This window comes from Cyrtonyx montezumae, unplaced genomic scaffold (assembly GCF_038088225.1).
Source record: "Cyrtonyx montezumae isolate F1298 unplaced genomic scaffold, pur_monq_1.0 scaffold_18, whole genome shotgun sequence".
Lineage (NCBI taxonomy): Eukaryota > Metazoa > Chordata > Aves > Galliformes > Odontophoridae > Cyrtonyx > Cyrtonyx montezumae.
The window spans coordinates 7,591,639-7,612,797 of record NW_027071914.1 but is presented as its reverse complement, the minus strand read 5'-3'; the positions used below and the strand labels follow the sequence as shown (position 1 = coordinate 7,612,797).

At 37.2% G+C, this 21,159-nt stretch overlaps 1 protein-coding gene across 2 annotated transcripts in view; it reads left to right on the top strand.

Moving 5' to 3' along the window:
• The window catches only part of ADRA1B (adrenoceptor alpha 1B), a 29,809-nt gene extending 19,077 nt beyond the window's left edge, over window positions 1-10,732 (top strand). For both annotated transcript variants that reach the window (XM_065734526.1, XM_065734525.1), the window contains one exon: window positions 9,600-10,732. In XM_065734526.1, coding sequence (XP_065590598.1) covers window positions 9,600-10,162 — 563 coding nt within the window. In that variant the 3' untranslated portion in view covers window positions 10,163-10,732. The remainder of the gene's footprint in view (window positions 1-9,599) is intronic.
• Window positions 10,733-21,159: the final 10,427 nt, after the last annotated feature.

Sequence of the window (21,159 nt, the reverse complement as noted above, 5' to 3'; positions counted from 1 at the left end):
CTTTCAGTATCCAGCAAAGCAGGAGACACAAGGGCCTCATGCCTTAGGAATCTGCAAACACGTGCCATTGTTCAGGTTGGTAGTCATTAAGAAAGCACTGAATAAAGTTATACTTCTGCATGCAGTTCTAAGGACATCAGCTGTATGTTCTTTAGTGCACTGATCTGTGAAATAAAGTCAGGAACAAAAAATCATGTTTCTTTTGTTATCTTCACTAAAGTTCTGCTCTATAGCCCATTGCAAGACCTAGAACTATTTTCATGGGCTTTCAAGTGATATCTATAAAACTGAAAGCAGTAAGGATCAGTCACTAAATAACAAAGGAGAAAATCTAATGGAAGTATCTTTATAGATGTGTTATTCAAATCCCTGCTAGAATCCTGATGTTGGTGATGTCCAAGACAGATTGCCTCAGTTATAATTCAAAAGTGAGAAGGGGAGAAAAAGTCTCTACAGTATGCCTAGTAATTGAACATATTTACATATAACATATGAAATGTCAGCAGACATGGGTTGTCTTTTCTAGACATCTCTAATCAGCTAAATCATTGCAAAATGTTATTTCTAGTTAGCAGCTACAAAAGTCTGTATCTCTTTTGGACAAATTACTAATAACAAGAATATACTATCTCTGTCCTTACTGTCAATTTTAGAGTACTGAGTGAGTTTCTTCCTAAACTAGGTCTTGAATTTAGTTTTTATGCATGGGGAACACATTTTGTAACAAAGTTAATTCTCTCTGCAGTGTAAGCCATCACAAGTACTCTGAACTGAGAAGGGATAGACCAATATACAAGGACATAGAGAATTTCTGTCAAAAATTCAAGTGTGTGCTTGATGTTTTTTTTCAAATCATGTATATTTTCCAAGTATCATATCTCTATATTTTGTTATTTAAGACATACTCAGAATTTTTGCTAACAGGACAGCTATAGATAAGGCACGAGCTAGCTTTGCTCTATTGGTTTTATTTGATTCTCTTTTGTTTTTTAAACTACAGATTTCCTTTTTCTTTTTGGGCTGGGAAAAGTAAGCTCCTTTTTAACTTTTTTATACCTTTAACAAATACCAACTTGCAAATAGTCTGTTGCACCCTATGTTATTAAAAACAGCTTTCAGCTCTCTATGATTTAAGCAACAGCAGCATCTTCTGTATGAGGCTGCAGAAAGGGCACTTGTGGACTTCCGACCAGAGCAGGATCTCTGGACATGATCTTAGAAAAACTGCAAACCTCAGAGAATCCTGCATTGCCAGCAGTGCCAACATTAGTAGCTGTGTGGTTAAATACATAAGCACTGTCTTCTAAAAATGCAAATACAGTTACACCCCATTGCAGTTGCTTGTAAAATGAGAAGGTGCAACAACCCTAGGTATTAGTAAAAAGATCTGATTCTTACCTGTACTACAATTCCCATCAACAAAGCTTTAAGGGAAGGAAAGATCTGGTTTTGATCACTCTAGATAAAACTCTATTTTTTGGAGCCTACAAAGAGTATCTCAGATTTGAGCCATTGTGAATGCAAGTCTTGTGGGAATGGTTTGTTCACCTGAAATATGAGACATCCTTTATCAGAGATGGATGGTGAGAAATTGTGGATTTTAATTAGTGTAAGAAAACAGAAACTATCCTTTCCCAATCTATAGGACACAAAGGAAAATGTTTTCCTGAGGTTTTTCTCTTGTTCATTAACATTTCATAAATTTTTTTTTATTATTACATTTGGCAGTCATGTATGACTGCTACTTTAATTTACCTGCTTAAGAACTTGTTTGTTTAGGATCAGGACTTAGATGGGCAAGAATTAAGGAATTTCGTTAATACACATCCTGAAGCAACCCAAAGAGACACCAGTGTGCACAAAAGACACACAAATTCTTACTGTCATTACTGGCTTGTGGTAGTTATAATTTAACTCTCTTTCATTTTCTTTAGTAAATTTTATTCTGTTGTTTTTGGATGCTATTCCTATTCCTCAAGTTCTTTTTTTTTTTTTTTTTCACTGTTATCCTAACCCTTTCCCCCAGAAAGCTGCGGGCTCTCCCAGCTTGATCAGCTCTTAATTTTATAGCCAGTCTCTGTTTTGTCCTCTGCTGTTTGTAAACAGGGGTTCTTTTTTCTATATTAAATAAGTCCTAGGGAATGTAAACAGACACTGAATGCTGGAAGGAAAGAAATCAGGAGCTTGAGAAACCCAATTAGCTTTAAAACCTTGGCATGCTGACTTGGCTCTGCAAGTGGTAAAAAAGACCACAAGAAGCTTAAACACAAGAATAAAATCCTTCCGACATTCCGTAAACTCATAACAACTGAGGTCAAACACAGCTTATTGTTTTTATGGGGAGAATGTTACCAGCTATCCACACGTAGCACTGGAGCTTCCCCTGTTCATTAAGAAGTGGTGGTAATTCAGCCACTAACAGCCACCAGCAGGAGCCACGGCAGGAACTGCAGCGGAGCAGTGGTGGTTCCCAGCCAGGCCATCTGCAGCCATCGACTGCATCAGGGAAAGGCATTTTTCAAAGGAAGGCAGATTTTCATCATAAAACAAATTTATTGTTAAATGATAATCACTTTTGCAGAAGTTATCTTCTTGAGAACAGACAGGGATTGATATTCACGATGATTCCTGTCCCTCAAGTTTCAGATTTCACACCCTATCATTTGTATTTTGCAGTTTTACACATGACACAATTTTTAAAATACTGGCATTTTCTACCTTCTGGAGAACATGGAAAAAGTCAGATTTAACTCCAGCCATATGGCTCCATGCTGTAGCAAAATGGAATAATTCTCTCCTCTGAATAAGGAAGGATGTGTTTGTCTTCCAAGGTTACCTCAGCCAATTTGATAACAAAAATTCCAAAGTTTCAAATGTTATGGCTTTTCTTTAAGATTAAAATAACAATAAAAACCTGTGCAGTGATGCTTTCTTTCTGCTGCATTGCTGTTCCACAACATATTTTATTGTAGCTCATCTGCTCTTACAGAATATCAATAGACACACAGCATAGCACTTAACTACAGACCATTCAGTTTCAATAAAAACAAATGCAGTATTTATTCCAGTAAACAAGAACATGCACTTACCCCAGGTTGGCCCTCACCCTAAGTGGAACCAGATTTAGAATTTTTGAAATATGAGTTTTCATTAACTGATAGAAAGCACAGCACCTGATAACCCAAAACGTACCCAGAGAGACTTCCTTTCCTTAACTCTAAAAACTTCACAGTACTCTTCCTCAAATGTCCAACCATTATCTAATCTAAGTATCAAATATCTTCTTCTGAACACAACTGATAATTCTGAGTAATTGAAAGACTTAATTTATATCAAAGATAACTTAATAACAATAAGTGCTTAATTAATAGAATGTCAATTACCGCAACAAAAAGCAATTACAAAAGAGAGTAGCTGCTGGAGTTTAAAACTAAATGAGACATGAGAGGAAAATTAAGTATTTAGAAATGAAGAAAGGAAATAACTGAGAAGTGAACATGTCACCATGGAAAAAGAAAAACCTGAGAGGCATTAAAGAGAAGGCGGATAGCTTAGGAGAATGTGGTTAATTTTGGATTAATATAAATAATTAAACATTTTGCTCCCTGTAGGTGCAAATAATAAATGAATGACATGCTTGAATACAGAATATTCTCTCCCATGAAGATTACTCACACAAACGTTAACGCAGGATGTAAAAATACTCAGACAGCTGTATCTAAGGTGGCAGCATTTTGGGTCGTACCACAGGAACAGAGTCAGTATGTAGTTGGAGGGAAGCAAGTATGTCCTTTTATTAAACACTCATTAGACAACGTCTGGAATAGCGCAGCCATGTGGGAAGCTGTCTTACAGGGAAGGCAATGATAAACTGAAGTTCAGTGGAGGTAACCAAGGATATCACAGGGTTGAGTACACTGTGTGAGGAGAGGCTGAAGGAATGCAGCTTCTTCAGCCTGGAGAAGGGAAGGCTTCAGGACAGCTAACGTAGCGTTGATCCTCCCTTGAGCTCAAAGGCTGCACACAAGACGCCATTAAATTCTTCCCCAGTGCAATAATTCTGTAATTCTAACAACTTGGCTTTTGTTCCCAAGTATAAATATATTAATATATATTCTTTGCATGAGGGATGAATAGAGGAAATATAATTGCACCCAGGGATACATCACAAATGACTGTCTGCTGTCACAAACAACTGTTGGTCACTATCCACAGTTGTTTACTTCCTCTGTGTGGCTGGAAGTAGCACACAGGGTGCAATGGCACAGAGATCAAAGGCAAAAGTTTTTCTTTAGTTCATCAACATTATTTTAAAACTTAAACTCCAGATAATTACTACAGTACTTGATCACCTGACACAACTGGAGTAGCGGGTTTTCTCCCTTCTCCTGCAAGTAGTTTGAGGGGATGAATGGTTGGTTGGTTACATTGGCTGGTCTAATTTTTCTTCCATAACATGGAAGTGGAAACTGAAACATGTCCTGTGTACTACACGTTCAACATAACCTTGCCAAATATTACATTAAGGATCCTTAAATAGAAGGTCTTAACTTTCCCACACTCCTTTCTGTACCCATGTAGAGACCAGTGAGAGAGGTAGCAACAGAGCAGATATTTAGATGGAAGAAAAATAACAGAGCAGGAAAGAATATGAAAGAGCAGTATGTATGTGTATTTCCATATGTGTGTATGTGTGTTTCACCTCTGTAGAGGGCTACATCAAAACTTGCTTAAGTGAAGAGTGTTCCTTTATTAAGGCTATTGTGAATAAACCAGTCCAGAAGATTTTCCTGCTGCTCAACTTGTTAATTTAGAGACTGTTCCAAGCTACACTAAACCCCTTATGAGTCCTTACAAAGACTTTCAGGTACTCCCACTGACTCCAGTGGGCTCTGAATTTTAAAAGCACAGTGATGTTCTGGCCAGTTATTCTGCAGAATGTGTGAAGACAACTAATACACCAAATTGTTTCCCATGATGTTCCCTAACGTCATTGAGGGTGCTTTACTTACTTCCTGTATAATAAAGCATTCATTATGAAGAAACAGTCAGACCCTAAACAAAATTAGGTTTTATTAAATAAAATGCTTTTTAATTTCTTTCCATGATATTTGCTTTTGCTCAGTATATTTCCAAACAGAATAGTTCTGTCAAGCCCGCTGAGCAAAGCTGGTTAAGTTAATGGTCAAAATACAATAAAACCTGGTCAAATTGATTGAGTTTCTGAAATATTTTCTGTTCTGTCCTTCTGCTGCGCACAGGCTTTGCAAAAACTTCATTGAGGTAAAAGGCACAATCAGAGGTAAGATTGTGGTGCTGTGTTTAATAAATCACAGTGTGTAGCACAGCAAAATAAGAGGATAGAAACTTACATTCCCTTTGAGAGAAGCTGTTAAACATGAAACATCAGGAGGGAGACAATTTAGAGAAGAAGAGTCACTCTGACTACTCCCATCACAAATAAATCACTGAGGAGATAATCATACGCAATATTTTCCAACCATTTTGAAAAGCAATCTAAATCAGTACAGGGAAATATTTAATCTGTTTATCAGACTGTGATGGGAAAATAGTTGGAGATTAGAGAAGGAAATATTAATTTAATGTTTAGAGAATGTGTCTAGTAGGCTTAACTTTCCCATTTTATCAAGATACCAAAATAGCCCACTGTTGTTTGCTTCTGGCAGGTTAATTTCAAGGTAAAAACATATGTGCAGTTAAATAAAAGATATTGTTGTTAATTCCAAGAATCTTGTAGGAAAAAGAGTAATCTTAAAAATATACAAATTAATCAAATATTTTTCATACCTTTATACTGTGAAAGGCAGTGGAGCTTTGTATAGCAGTAACCAAATTAAAATTTATTTACAAGTACATGGCACATATAGCTACTTTCAACTAAATCAGCTTCTGAATGATTTAGTGCATCCTTTCTCTCTCTGTAGAAAACTCAGTCTGGGATTTCATCCATTGAGAAGGAACTGAACACAAAATCTCAGAAACTTTCTAAAACCCTGAAGAGAATAAATGCCCAAAGAAGTATCAGTCGGACATTCCATTTTTCTGACAGTTAATCCTCAACCTAAATAGTGGATATATTTACTGAGAGTATCTAAGATTACAGTGTCAGTGAGATTCCAGCGCTGCAAATGCAAAACTCTGCTGGCTTGCCAAAATTTAAGCCATAAAGTTTTCCTGATGAGCAAAGTTATAGCCTGCAGAATCAATCAGAGTAAGTAGGACTAGAAAGGATCTGAAGAGGTCACACAGGGCATCCCTGAATCCAAAGGCTGGATCAGCTGTACACAGATCAGTAGATGTATGTCTACTCTGTTTTTAAGAGCCTTCAGGGTTGAAATTTTATACCTTTCTTAGGTGGTATGTTCCAGAATCTTCCTGTGTTGAATTTATACAATACAATAGTTTGAATGTACTTCCCAATTTATCTTGCTGCAATTGAAATATCTGAGCTTCCTATACTAGCCACAGTGGACACGGGAAACTTCCAATTTCATTTACTTCCTCTTTGCAGAGTATTTTTATATTGAAGCCTAACTGTTCAGTTTTCTCTTGGCTCTTCTTATTCTCTATGATGTATTACAATCCTACTGTCTTTCAATGAATCTACAAGCTTCACTAGTGGTCCTATTCATTAGCCATGGATCCCTTCATAGGTGGGGTTTTGCAGAGTTCATGTAGCCATTGCATTTAGCTTCCACAGTGTCAGCAAAGCATTTTATCATATGGATCAATTAGATTCTGTTAATCTCAGGAAATATTCTTGCATTCTGCTTTTGCTTTTGGAAGTAGAAAGGCAGTAGAACCATCAAAAACACTTTTTGAATCGAGTGTACCACCCACTGTGTGTTCTAGTGGTTAAGAGTCGTGCCAGATCTCATGGTGTCACTTCTGGCAGAACAAAGACTTTTTTTTCCTGGTGAAAACTACTTAGCCCATGCCCTTCAGCTGATTGCTTTTACTTTCCTCCAGCTGAGACTGCCCACTGGCAAAATCAAGAGCATGTTATAGTCAGGATGACTGACAGATGAGATGTGCTATCTGACAGCAAGTAAAGCATGCTCACACCTAAGAATTTACTCTCACTTGGATTGCAGTAACCTCTCTTATTGCTGGGGACTTCTTGAAATCACCTACCACCTGAGTTTTGGGAGAAAAAGCCCTACCAAAAACTAGGATGTAACAGCACATTATGTCACAGACAAAATTCATAGTGGAAGTTCATCTGCCTTCAGAGCAGTGCATATACCTATATATATGTATTCGTACACATACACATATATGAGAAAGTGTAGAAGAGTTAAGAATTCCATCCAGCTTTAATACACCAGATTGAAGAGAAATTAACAAAACAGTCTATAAGTAAATGGCTTTTTTTATATCAAACTAACATCCCTTGTTCAGAAGAGCATATTTCTTCCTCACCTTGTCAAAACTTAATTTAATAGTTTCTTTATAATTTAAATGAGCAGATTTCCATTGTGCTGTTTTCAGAGCTAGGAAAAAGAAGAGAATGAAGTAGTGTCTCATGATTGTTAACTTCTCCAAATTTATTCCCAAATTTCTTAACTTCAGAATTTTCCTCCCATTGTAACCTAATACTGATCCTTATTCTTAAATTACACCACCACACAGCTTTCCAAACTGATGCATTCCCAAATTTTATCTGCTAATGACTCAGCTTTGGTCACGATCACCTCTAAAAGATCAATCAGAGCTCAGCAATTTTTCTAGAATCAGGACTGAAAACAAGATGCCTCTGTCAGTCTGGGTTATTGTGGAGAAATTCTCTACTCTTTTGTGTTGCTGCCCTTTAACATAAAAGACCTTTGAAAATGCTTGCTGCAGCTGCTGAAAATAATCTGCTGCCATTTTTTTCGAATGACATTTGAAAAACAGATTACTGTAAAATAGATGTAAGCTCCTTACCTTTTTTTTTCTTAAGGAACAAATATTCCTTTCAGCAGCTTACAAAGATAAGCCATTTTCCAGTACTCCATTTATTACTTTTTTCCCCTATCTGGTCTCTTTGTTTTTACAGAATATGGTTGCATTTGGTTAATGTGTAAGATTAAACAATCACCTTCTTATCTGCACTGGTTAACAGTTTTCATCTCTATGGCTTAGCTTATTTTAATTGTCCCTAGGGAATTTCACAAAATTTGTCAGCAAACTTTCTTAATAATATTTTGTATTTTTGAAAGCTATTATTCTGAATTCATAGGATCTCTCCTGGTTTCTGTTACCCAAGTGAGGGGTACCTGATTTTATCTTCAGAGCCAGATCACATATCAATGGACACACTGATGGAGGAGGTCAGTGGCCACCTGATAAACAATGTACTTAACTCCTTCTGGCTTCCTTGTGAGCTGAAGAGACCCAAATCCCTGTAGTGAGCACCAGGCCAGAATTGTCTTTGACATAATCAGCAGTATCTGCTCTGACACATAAGAGCTATTTAACCAAGTCACTGAGAAATGCTTTTGCATAGTTTAGAGGCCCAACCCATGGCCTCTACAGTGCGATGAGATAGGAAACATGCTGAGAAACACACTCCTCTCCACTAAAACAGTCACAGCTGACTTAGCTGCTTTCACAGCGCAGGGAATCTGAAATCCAGTGTAAAAGGTTGCTCTTCTCAGAGATGTGACATTCTTGTTTGAGCATCATCTTCCACATGAAACAACTCTAAAAATCTAACTGTAGTTCTTGAAAGGAGGATGCTCTATGAACCACTGCTCTTCAATTACTTTAGTCAGACAGAAAGGTGTTTTCCCAGCTGGACAACTGTTGAATGCCTGTTCTGCTTAAAACAAAACCCAACAAACAAACCAACATTCTTTTATAGAGATCCATTTACTAAATTTTGTTGCTCGGTTCCATCTTTTTAATGCTACAAGTACATGAAGTTTATTTCCCATTATAATTTTTTCATTTGGGCATCCTCTGTATTGATGCTATTTAGTTGTGAACAAAATAGAAAGTATTCATAAAATAATCTTTCTTTGATGAACACTGTTTTTATGATTGCCTGGGATATGTCACCTACCAAAATTTACTTCTGGTTTCAATAGGTTTGTAGCCTACTAATAATCTAGCTAAATTGGGTAATGTTTATGAGCTGCAAAAGAATGTATTATAAGTGATAAATTATGTCTGAGCACGCTCCTTCTGAAAAGCCTGGAAACATTTAGATCTTTTTCTTCAGAAGGTGACATTTAATAGCTCTTTGAAGAAGGCATGACCTTATTCCATGTGTGCACTGTGCAGTAGTTTTGATCATGGGTGTTTGATCTTTCACTGGTATACAATAAGTTAGTGCAACAGACATACATATAGCAACAAAGACTCCTCTTTGTTTTAATTCTACATTAAATATGTGCTTCTTTGGCTTTTGGATGGGGGATATTAGCTTTAAAAATAACATTAATAACACCTTATTATCAAAAGACCAAAACTGAAAGCAGCACATATTAAGGACTTTTAGCAGATTCTAACATTGACCTGACAGGACGTTTACCTTTCTTAGACAGGTAAATCAGTTATCTCAGATAATGTCTCTGCTTGTTTCTTCTGGACAGGATCTCTGTTTTCAGCTCTGAAGCCCCCTGAAATAATCTTCAAGGTGATTTTTTGGCTTGGCTACTTTAACAGCTGCTTGAATCCAATCATCTACCCTTGCTCAAGCAAAGAGTTCAAGAGAGCTTTCATACAGATTCTAAAATGTCAATGCCACCGTCGAAAGCAGTTGGGGTGGTGGGCCTACAGCTACAGGAACTGGAATCGGGGCTCCTTTGAACACCCTCGGAAGGACTCCCTGGAAGACAGCGGGAGTTTCCTAAGTGGCAGTCAGAGGACATTATCTTCAGCATCTCCCAGCCCTGGCTACTTGAGCAAAATCACTCACCCACATATGGAAATGTGTACATTCCAGGAATGGAAAAACCCCAGCTCTTTCCTGAGTCCCTTACAAGAAGGCAGCAGGCAAAAGGACCCATGCCAATTCTTTACCTTCAACCTCCTAACAGAGCGCAATGGACATATTGCTGCTAGCAGCCAAGCCTCCAGCAATGAGGACCACGAAGGCATCTGTGACACAATGAATGGTAAAACTGACTGTAGAGCAAACATCATGCTGGAATGAATGGATTCTAATGAGTCGGCACAGATGCTGTTCTCATCATACACTAACCTCTGATAGTTATCCTAGGTGAAGAAATGGACCAGTGCAGTTTCTTGGTATGGCACAAGTAGGAAGCCAATGAGGAACAGGCAGATCACAGTCACAAGAAGGGCAAAATCTAGAGGCTAACCATATTCCTAATAAATTGCCAAGGAGGCTACTGAAACAAATATGGAATGCAGAGAAGAGGCTGGATAAACCCAGGAAAGTGCACAGCCAATTATTCAGCTATTGTGGTAGTGCTGTAGAGCAGCCAAACACACATGTATATAGAAAGAATGTAAAAATATAGGGGTGGGCAAGGGAAATGTGTGCGAAAGTTTGTGTGTACATGTGTGCTAGCTGCATGTTTGGATGCCTGAGAGTGGAAGTGAGCAATGCAGTTGTACAGTGTTGTTTGTACCTCTGCAGGGCACTAGCTGCTGCTGATTTTGCCTGTAACATTCTGATTGTTGTTGTACTTCACTGTACATTAGCACTTTAAAAATGGAAAACAATGTCAAAAAATAAAGTAATTTCGCAACAATTTAAGTACTTGCACCTATTGCTGCAGAACTGGAATCCAGCCAGGTTTCCTCACCACAATGTCAATTTTAAAATAAAACACTCATGGCAGTTAAGTTTAATGTTGCAACTCCTAGGATGTTCTTGACTCTCTGCAGTTGCTTTCTTGCCATGATTCCCTTATTATCAACAGTTGTGAATTCCTCTACACTTCACCATGTTCTATTTTGAAAGTTTGAAAATACCAGCAATGATGAGAGCTCACAATCTACATTTCAGCACATTAGTAAATGTCCTGAAAAACATACAGGCTACCAGAAGATCTGATTTATAAAAGCAACACTCATAAATCCCTCCAAATCCCTCATAAACAGTGCCATGAACAGAGCACAAAAGAGCACTGACCGCTGGAGGACCAAAACCCAGCTTAAAGACAAATATGCTGAGCCCTTGCTTGTTTCAGCACACTTAGAAAATAGTATTGCCCTTACAGAGTTTCTTACTTTGCCCCTTAAGTAAAAAGAGAAAGTATTAAAACAATGCAGCAGAGTTAGAATTCCACTGTCATTAATAGTTTGAAGCTCAGTAACAAAGCACGCGACATAATTCTAGAGCATATCCTCAAGGACATGATTGGAAGTTTCATCTCTTGCAACAAAGGATGAATCATGAAACTAATGACTGATTTTTTTTTTTTACGTGAAGTGGTATAAAGTGTGAAAACTGGTATTTGCTCTTTCCTCCAGCTGCAACTTTTCTTCTTAAGAATTTTAGTGACATTTTTGTATAGCTTGAAGCAGAACAAACCATGAAGAGATGTACTAAAAACACTTAGGGACAATTTAACAATGTTAGGTCCCAAGGGAGAGCCATTTCCTTTTGTTTCCTTAAATGTGTATTCTCAGATTAAGGCAATAGTGATGGATGTGGCCTGTGGTTAGATGAAATACCTCCCCGTTCAGTGAGCAAAGATAGGAAGGTCGTGTTCCAGGACTCCATTTTGAGTCTTCTCTGGTCCCACTGTGGTTATGGCAAATCTCCTATTTAAATAGTTCCATTTTGATTGTGAGGAAGGCTGTAATTTTCTCTTAAGAGGAAAACACTTGCAAAATTTATAAGCATTATAAAACAGATACACTGATTCTTGTTGCTCATATAATGAGGTTGCCATAAATAATATTTCATCTACTTGTGATATACTAATATGAAATTATGGTCTTTGAGCCCACAAATGGCCGAGAACTGTATTTCTAAGCTTTTGCTCTAATTTTTTGGAGGGAATCTACAGAAATTTGTGAAACACTTTCGGATTTTGTAAAGCTTCTTAAAAAGTTACTGTTAATGCTAAATAAATTTGTTTAACCACCTGACAGCACAAGTCAGACAGATTTTGAGTCACATATGACTTGTACAGGGTAAAGTAAATTGAAGCAACTTTATCCACATTTTACAATTTTTTATGTGATATTGGTGGGTTTCATAAAAAAAAAAAAAAAACACTTCATTACTCTGAAGCTTTTAATTATGTACCTTGCAGAGACTAACAATTCTTTTTAATCAATTCTAATCCTAACAAGACTGTGAGATCTCTGATAAATATTTAAGTGCCTCAACAAAAAAATCTACAGTTAGCTGTGATATCAGGTAGGCTTTTACCCCATACTGGAGTGACCTACAAGTATTTATAATCTCTGTACACTTTTTATACATATGTTACAAAATCTACAAGGTAAATGCCCTTCTGCTTTTTAAAAATCTACTAAAAGAAAATCTCAGTAATTTTTGAACTGAAAAAACATCTTTCTCTGAACATTGTAACAGGTCAGGAAGAAAAGATCTGCAAAAACATCATGTTAGTCCACACTTTTTAGAATAGCCAGTGCCAAATCCTCACAGTGCCAGAAGTCCCAAGACAAGCATCCTACAAAGCCTTAAAGAGAGGAGGTGTGAAGGTGTTCCACAGGCAGACAGTAAAATTTTTCCCAAAAAAGATTTGGTCTGAGAAGACTACTAGGCCCTGCTGCTACAGCAATATGCATCCCTTCTAGAGCCACAGCACTGCTGATTTTCACATGCTAACATCTTTTCAGAATGAAATGCATGGAAAACACAAATGGCTGAAGAGCCACGTGTTCTCTACCCTGCACTGTTTCCCTTCCTAAGTCTGGCGAGTGTAAAGGGAAACAGTCTTCTTAGGATGTGACTGTTATGCTGCCTTGACAAGAAGACAGGAAACAAAAAGAAGCCCTACTTTGGGTATCTCTGATAAAAGGGAAAACGAGGGGGAAAAGGCTTATTCATGCTAAATCAATGTCAAAGTTGGAAAACAAGAAGTTGGAAATAACCAAGGTAATCAAAACAGGTATATTCTGTCATTTCTAAGACAGTCAGTTTCATCAGATCCATCTTTCTTAGCATATTCATTAGGTTACATCTTATGCAATCATCTGGTAACTCCCTAGCATCAGATAGAAGAGATGACAAACTGTAGGCTTTAGTACAGCAAACAGTGATAACAGAAAGAAGTGAGAATGAGTTCAGGCAGCACCTGGTATGCACTTCAGATATCATTTTAACAAATTATACCCCATTTTTCATAATTCCCCAATTAAAATTTAAGATTAGAGAGCCCACACTGCATGTAATAAATGCATGATGGATGAATTCCTCATGTCTCTTCAAAATATGCTTCTCTTATGGAATATTTTCTTTCTTCAAAAGAGTCATGCTCATTTACAGAGCTTAATTCATCTCTAGCCACAGCTTCAGTGAAGGTACAGATAACATCCACACTTACTGTTAAAACATAACAGAAAAAAATACATAGATCTGAAGGAAGGACCACAAGGATTACAGATGAGAAATTATGACATACCATCTTAAAATTTGAAATCTTTGCAAGGCCACCTGGCTTTTCAAGAATAAATCCACCCTGAATGTCTTTACTTTTGCTACAGGAATCCTCTATGACTGCCATGATAAATGAGACCATAGAAATAATATTCATCTATTTTTCAGTGTTTCACTTGTTGTAGTGTTTTCCTTCAAAGGAAAAACTATTTGGGTCAGCACATTGTCATCATACCCTGTGGGACAAGCCCATATTAGCCAAAGTTTTAGTACAGCTAAAATTCATTTGACAAGTAGAACATCCATAATTTAGTGAAATGGCAATTGGAACACTATGGCAATCTATCAGTTGAAACTATAGTTCATCATGCATATCTCTTTTCTGCCTAATTACCAACCCAGGTCATGAACCCATTTTGTGGGCAAATAGATTTGCCTCCAAAGAGGAATTGCAGCCATTTAGTGCTTTATGAACAACTTCTGTGCTGTGAATTTCTCCAGGTAAGCTACTGTGTGAGCTTAATCACTAACTAGAGGCTTATACAAGCCATCCAATTGAGAGGTGCAGCTGTAATGGCTCACAGAGTATTGTTACAGCCCAGCTGCACATAAATTAAACCCATTAGGCTTCAACACACTCAGCTATCATGAAAGTGCTTCTTATTTTTGAAAAGAGTTATGGTAAAATCAATCACACTGAATGAGACCGAAACTCTAGAGCATTTTACATTCCTTAGTCTTTGGAAATGCAGTTTTCTATTATCTTTCCAAATGCAACAGGAAGAGAAGAGGGGACATTAATATTATGAAGTGCAGCTCTACTCTGAAAATGTAAAAATAGCAACTTTATATTGAACAGATGTGCTCCCCACTCTCAGTCGTTGTGCTTGACTTTCACCTGATACAAATTAGCATAAAATTGCAGAACACAAGAGCTATAGTATGAAACTATTGGTACACTAACAACTGTTTATTCATATTAGTGACCACAAACTAGTCTGCTCATTCCCAAGAGATTCTCTGGATTCTCTTTCAATATACTCTACACTTAACTTTTTTTTGCTGAAACAAGTTTGCAATGTTACAGCTAACATATTTCATCAGGCACTGCGAGGATGATATGAAGAAACACCATTTTCATCCTGAAGTGCTGAAAAGGAAATAGCTCAGCTGCAGCTGAGGTGAAGACACATCATATTGGTTGTAGTAACTTCAGTGGAACCAAACAATGTTTCCATCCACTGAAACTGTTCAGGATCAGGAGGGAGTACTTGATACCTTACAAATGAAGCATGTTCTAGTGCAAAAGGTAAGTGATGATTCTCAAGATCAGGAAAAACATCTGAAGGAGTAACACAACAGTCAGGGCACTAACCTAGGAAAATTCCAACCTTAACAACTGCTTTGACGTTTCATCTCCTGGCTGTATAATATAATCTGCAGAGACACTGCTCAGAGCAAAGAACAGTACTCCTTCCTTTCAGATGTCTTTGCACAACATTATGACATTTAATTCCCTGGCACAATGTATCTTGAGGTCCCAGGCATATGTGCTATAGAAGCATGGCTTCTATAACATTTCCCACCACAACTATTTCTCTAGGATTCAATGCACTCTCCGAAGTGATGATAAAATGTAACCAAAGAGTCACTTACAGAGAACAACTGATAGTGCTTACCCTCAGCAGATATATCTAGACTGCAGATCCCACATGTTTGCAGACATCCTTCCTGAAGTATATGTTCAGCAAAGCCCTTGCACAAAGAAGACTTTCAGGATGCCCTGTGTCCTTTCATTGTGTCCCAGTATATGCCTGCAATCACCTTCCAGCTTAGCTTTACTCAGGTAGTTTGACACCACTGTCAAAAGCCTAACTCTTTCCATACATTGCATAGGATTCACAGGCAACAGTATTTTGTAGTCTTTCATCATTCTAGATAATCCTTACTTGGCTTATTTGTTTTTAACCAAATACCTTCTCCTTATACTTGTCCTGAAAGTTCTAGAAGATAGGCATAGCATTTGGCAAATATGTTAAGTATGAAGGGAAATCTCCACAGGACCCAGTGAAAAGGGGAGGAGATTTTTACATATTAGTGGCTCATCAGAGCCATCTGCTCAGCTAACATTACAGACAGAAATTATCGATCTTCTTAAGCTCTATCATTACTTAATATCTTATGTCTGTATACATCTATATGTAAACAACTCATTATTCTCTTGGGATGTGTAATTATTGGTTTGTCTATGAAATGGGAGAGAAATTTCTCTCTGAATGCATAGTAATCAAAGCATCATTATCTATACTTTCTGTGGTTAAAGTGTACAGAAATCTTTTACTCTGTTCTCCTTCGTTTGGAAATATTTGTGCCAGCCAGCTGAGAATTAGCAAAACACCCTAAAGACACCAAAGGCACCAACAGAGTTCATATATATTGGACAGTGTGCAACAATTTCTGGGAAACAGAGAATAAATTCTAGATACAAAAATGGATGTCATTTAGCCTGCCCATGCAAAATTCTGGATTCAGGAACAGTCCTTATTCCAATATGTTATGCAAAACTGTTTTCACCTTTGGTTATAGATAAAAGACATAGATATATATCTGAGTTTGTGAATAACATACAACTCATTAACTTGCATTAATCTTCACCATGGTATTTTAAAGAAGTGAGGCTTACATGTCTGTCCATGCGTCAGATTCCTTTTCCATTCTCTTCTTCTTAGTCTTTGATTCTCTTCACTGAATCCTTCAACACTGAAAAGAAGATAAATTAAAAAAGATTTTCAATTCTAAATTACGAGAATTGGTGTCCAATTAGAGGGAAGGGACCCATACTAGTGCTTCCACTTATGTTAAGATTTTTTGAAGTGTCCTTTGATTGTTTTCAAAGCCTGCTGGCTACTTAAGCTCGTACATGCTACCCAGTTAGTGAGCACACATAGTCCAGAAGCAGCCAAGCTACTTGTTCCCATTTGCCTGATAAAACATGGCAATGTGGAATACAGCATGCTGACAACATGGAAGACAAATGAGGCTGCTGAAAACACTAAGCAAAAGGGGAAAGTGTTAAGAGAGAAAAGTCACAAATCCCTAAGAGATTAGCTTTTACTTGTTCTAATGGCCACAACTTGCTATAACATGTTTATCTGAGTGGTTTATAACTAACATGAGCAAAGCCTTTCCATAGAGAAAGTAACACTACTATTATTACATTTGTGTCATTACAGTGTAAACTGATTCTCTTGTATTCCTCTGTTCTCTCATCCTGGTTGCAGAAGCATGAAGTTAGGTTCAATTTCTACTCAGTTACAACTTATGCAATGTATGGTTTGTTTGTTTTTTCCTCAAATATACATAATGTTAGGAATATCCCAATTTAAGCACACACTTCTAAGAAGATATTTATCAGAATTTTTTTTTCTACATTTTAATCACTCAGAATTAATGCTTATTGCTGATTTTAATAAACCACTGGCTTAACTTTAAAGTTGCATTGTTCACATATTGCTGTAACCAGTGAACTTCAAAGGGATCACAAAGTCTCAGTAATTTCACTTTTCAATAGCATCGTTGAAGATGTAAGTCTGAAGTCAATGAAAAAAGCAGTATGCCCCAAATGAAAGTCTTCTGCTAGATGAAGTTAATTTACCAGAAAACTATAAATCTTCCTGTAGCACGTTTTACCTGAGGCAAATATTTTACTACCATATTTTAATAATTAAAAATACAGATATATTTAAAACTGTAATAACCTTTGTAACAGGTAACCTAAAAATGTATCAGTCAAATTTCAAGTATCAGGATTAGCAGGTTATCTGCTGGGCTCTGCACAACTTTTCTTCCAGTGTAGAATACTGAAATTCAACCTAGGTTAGAAAGCACTAATCCAAATTTTCCATGTTGCTATACAAAGAGAGAATGCAGTGATGACCAAAGCTGTACACCATTCTGCCATCTTTTCTCCCAGTTACGTTACTTGACTTTTTGCAACTGCCTACATGGATAATCGACAGAAAAATGTGCTCCGCTGAATCTGTTCATAATGTATATTGTAAAACTTTGAGGTAGTTAATCACATAGAGTACTTTCGCTCTTTCTCACTTCCACTCACTTCTATCCTATTAGTAGCACTTGGCCAGCTAAATCTGCTGACCATCTGTGAGAGCCACAGGCTGCAGTTTGGGAATTCCCAAATTAAGTGTACTCTGGGGTTTGTTTATAGCCTGAACCACTCAATTTTTTACTGTCTATTATTGTTATTGTAGGACATGCAGTTCCACTAGGTGAATCAACGATGTCACTATGGCAAATCCCAGTTTAGATACGCTGAAAATGTGAACTGACATAGTTTTGAGCTCAAATGAGACAAATTCATTTACACTGTCTGAACACAGAGCATATCACATCTACAAAACATGCAAACATTGACAAAGATGAAGGATAATCTTAATGAACAGTCTGGCTTTTTATTTTTATGCCCTATGAACTTGAGCTAAATTGATCTAAATAATAGGTTTGACAAAGTACTGGCTTAGGTCTTTCAGATAACTGAAAGGTGACAGGAATAGGAAATCTGGTGTTGTTACTGGAAATTTCTTATGTCAAAATATATTAGCTTGATTAGTGAAGAACATAATCCCTACATACTAATTACAGAATTCCCATACTCCTTATAAGACTTCAGCAGAGATAAGGAATAAAAAACAGAACAGACAGTCAAAATGAATAAGAGTCCTTCAGAATTTCTTGAATAAGTCAAACTAAAAAGCAGATAAGTAGAACTTTAGGTTACAGTTGATTAAAAAAGACTTCAATTGCCCATTTCACACTTTTCTTTAAAACACTATTTAGGAAGCACAATAAGTTGATTCCACTGAGACCTGTGTGCAAATGTTTAATTCTAGCAGAGAACTCAAACTCTATATGACCTCTGGAAAATTGTAATTATTTTTTCTGTCTTGAATTTGTTAAGGTTTAGTTTCTGCAAAGATCAAAAGGCTGACCCCAAAAATAAATTCTGCATATGTTCTGGGGCCTGAGGTAATTATGGAACAGCTCATCCCTATTCTTTCAGTTAGCTTAATGCTCAGCCCTGCACTGCTTTGAGCGGGATCTTCAGCCTTGATTTCCATGAGAATTGCACCAGGTTTACAAAGGCAGGAACGGGGATCTGGACATTGGCAATCCAACATCGCCACCTGCTGGATTTCTATCCCAGTTGAGATTCAGAAATACAACAATCCAGTTGAGCAGTTTCCTGAATTTTTGGCATTAGAAATTCAGTGAATTTCAATCAGAAATTGAACAGTGAATGAGGAGTTAAGATTGGCAAGCTAAAAGATAAAGAAGTCAGCTAATTAAATTCTGCCAGTGCCTTTAAAAATCCCCTCCTTATAATTGATGTTGCTATTTGATTTCCATAGAAATTCAGGTCTTCAAGTTTTATTCCATGTGGTTTTTGCTTTGTTTTTTAAAACAGAAAATGCAGTACAGGCAACTCAGGACTAGAACCTATGAAAAAAACGAGCTACTTCTGGACATAATATGAATTATTTTAGTAGAAACTCTTTCATTCAGCCTTCATTTCCAAATAATTCCATTCCCATGCAAAACACACGAGTACTGTAATAATATTCAAAAGAGAAAGAAAAATTATTTTCCAAATGCTGAATTTCAGCAGCACGGTGCACACACATCCCAGCTGTGGGTGCAGCAGTTCCTCTGGTGCTGCACCAGCACTGCAGCCATGCGGTTTGAAATCCTTACAAATTCTTGCACACTTGTTCACTGACATTACTCTTGCCATAAGCACAAGTCTGACCTTTTTCTTAAGTAATGCATGCTTTTAGAATACACAATGAATTGTCACCAGCAGATATATTTCATAACGCTGGCTGTGTATTGGCTGTTTTCACCCACCAGCAGAAGTTCCTGCTTTCATGATTGAGACCAGACCAGGAACCCTACAGCAACACTTAACTGACAGGAGCTGCACTCAGATGGGCAGAGCAGTCCTGGAGCAGGTTGCAGAGGAAAGATCCTTTTAACAGGCAGAATTCCTAACCCCATTGCACTCTAGACCTGCAGTGCTCCTCCCGTAAAGCTTAGGCATACTGGTGCTCTGGACAGCCTGATGTGGTGTTGGATAACCAGCCCATGGCAGGGGGTGGAACTAGATGATCATTAACGACCCTTCAAACTCAAGCCATTCTATGACTGATGACATTTAAAGCATCCTGAAGGCTCTGAATTGAACTGTCTTAACACTTGTAAAATTATGTGAAGCCAAAAGTCTATATGAGATAAAACAATTCTAGGTTCATTTCCAACTTCAATGTGAAAAATAACATATTTCTAAACTACACATGACTTGTTCATCAGATATGGGAACTCAGAACTTGAACAAGTCACAGCTCATTGAAATACTTAGAAAAACAGTGCAATTTTCTGAAACAAAATATTAGACATTTCTTATCCACAAAGGGATAATAATACATAGGTATCAGAAGTTTGCAGGAGGGAGTGCAACATTTAACATACGAAAAGTTGCTTTTATTTATTACCAAAAGGATGATATTTTAAGGATGATTTTTCAAAATGCAGGAATGTTTATTTTTTATGGTCACATTTCCTGCTTTTTCATATAAATCAAACAAATGAAATTCAGTACTAAACCATCCCCCAGTGTATTCCTGAGATCACTGTAATTATGCACGCAGATTGGATGCCTAATTATATGCAGAGCTGTCCTGAAAATCTGCCCAAAAAGCTGGAGCTATGATCTCCCGGGGTGAGATTTAGTGCCAGGTATTGCTCTCAGGAGTTTGTTCAGCAGAAAATCAGCTGAGCTGTAGTATTTAAAAATATTTTATGTCTACTAGTAGATTTTCTGAATTTTACCCTTGAAAATTACAGAAATTCTCACTGTATTTGGTCTCATTAGAAGTTTGGATGAACTCAGTGATATTTGGCTACTAATTTACATAGATTTATTGAAAGAGCAGGGCTACCTTCCCAAACAGCAATTACACCTTGCTGCGAAACAGAGAGTAACTATTATGAACTTTAAAAACGTGGCTTTAACTATCTGAATAAAATGCTCTACACTTCCCAGTTGCCCTATTGACTTTGGTACTCACAGAACTGCATTCACTGCTGTAAAAGGTAGGCAAAATCCAAGATTCTCTTGAAAATAGTAAAAAAAAAAATGTACTAGATCCTACTACAATTTAGTAGAGAATTTCAATGTCTGAAACAAAAGAACTTGTATATTGGTCCTTCCAATTTTTCTTTCAGCACTACTGATAAAGTTAAGAGTCAACCTGCAGCTTTTCTTTTCACACACACCACTGTGCTTGAATCAGCTGATTGCAGCAGCTAACATCACCTTACTAGCCTGTGGGTTTGGGAAGAAACAGGGAAAAATTTGTCAAGGAGAAGGTGTTTTTGGTGGAGGAAAGTGTTGAGATGGAGAAAGTGTTTGTCTGACTTTACCTCTTCAATTTACATCTGGATCATGGAAAGCATTGTAGCATTAAAATGTTCCACTTGTGGTATGCAGTGACCTTGGATTTTGATGCATGCTTACCCTCAGGAGG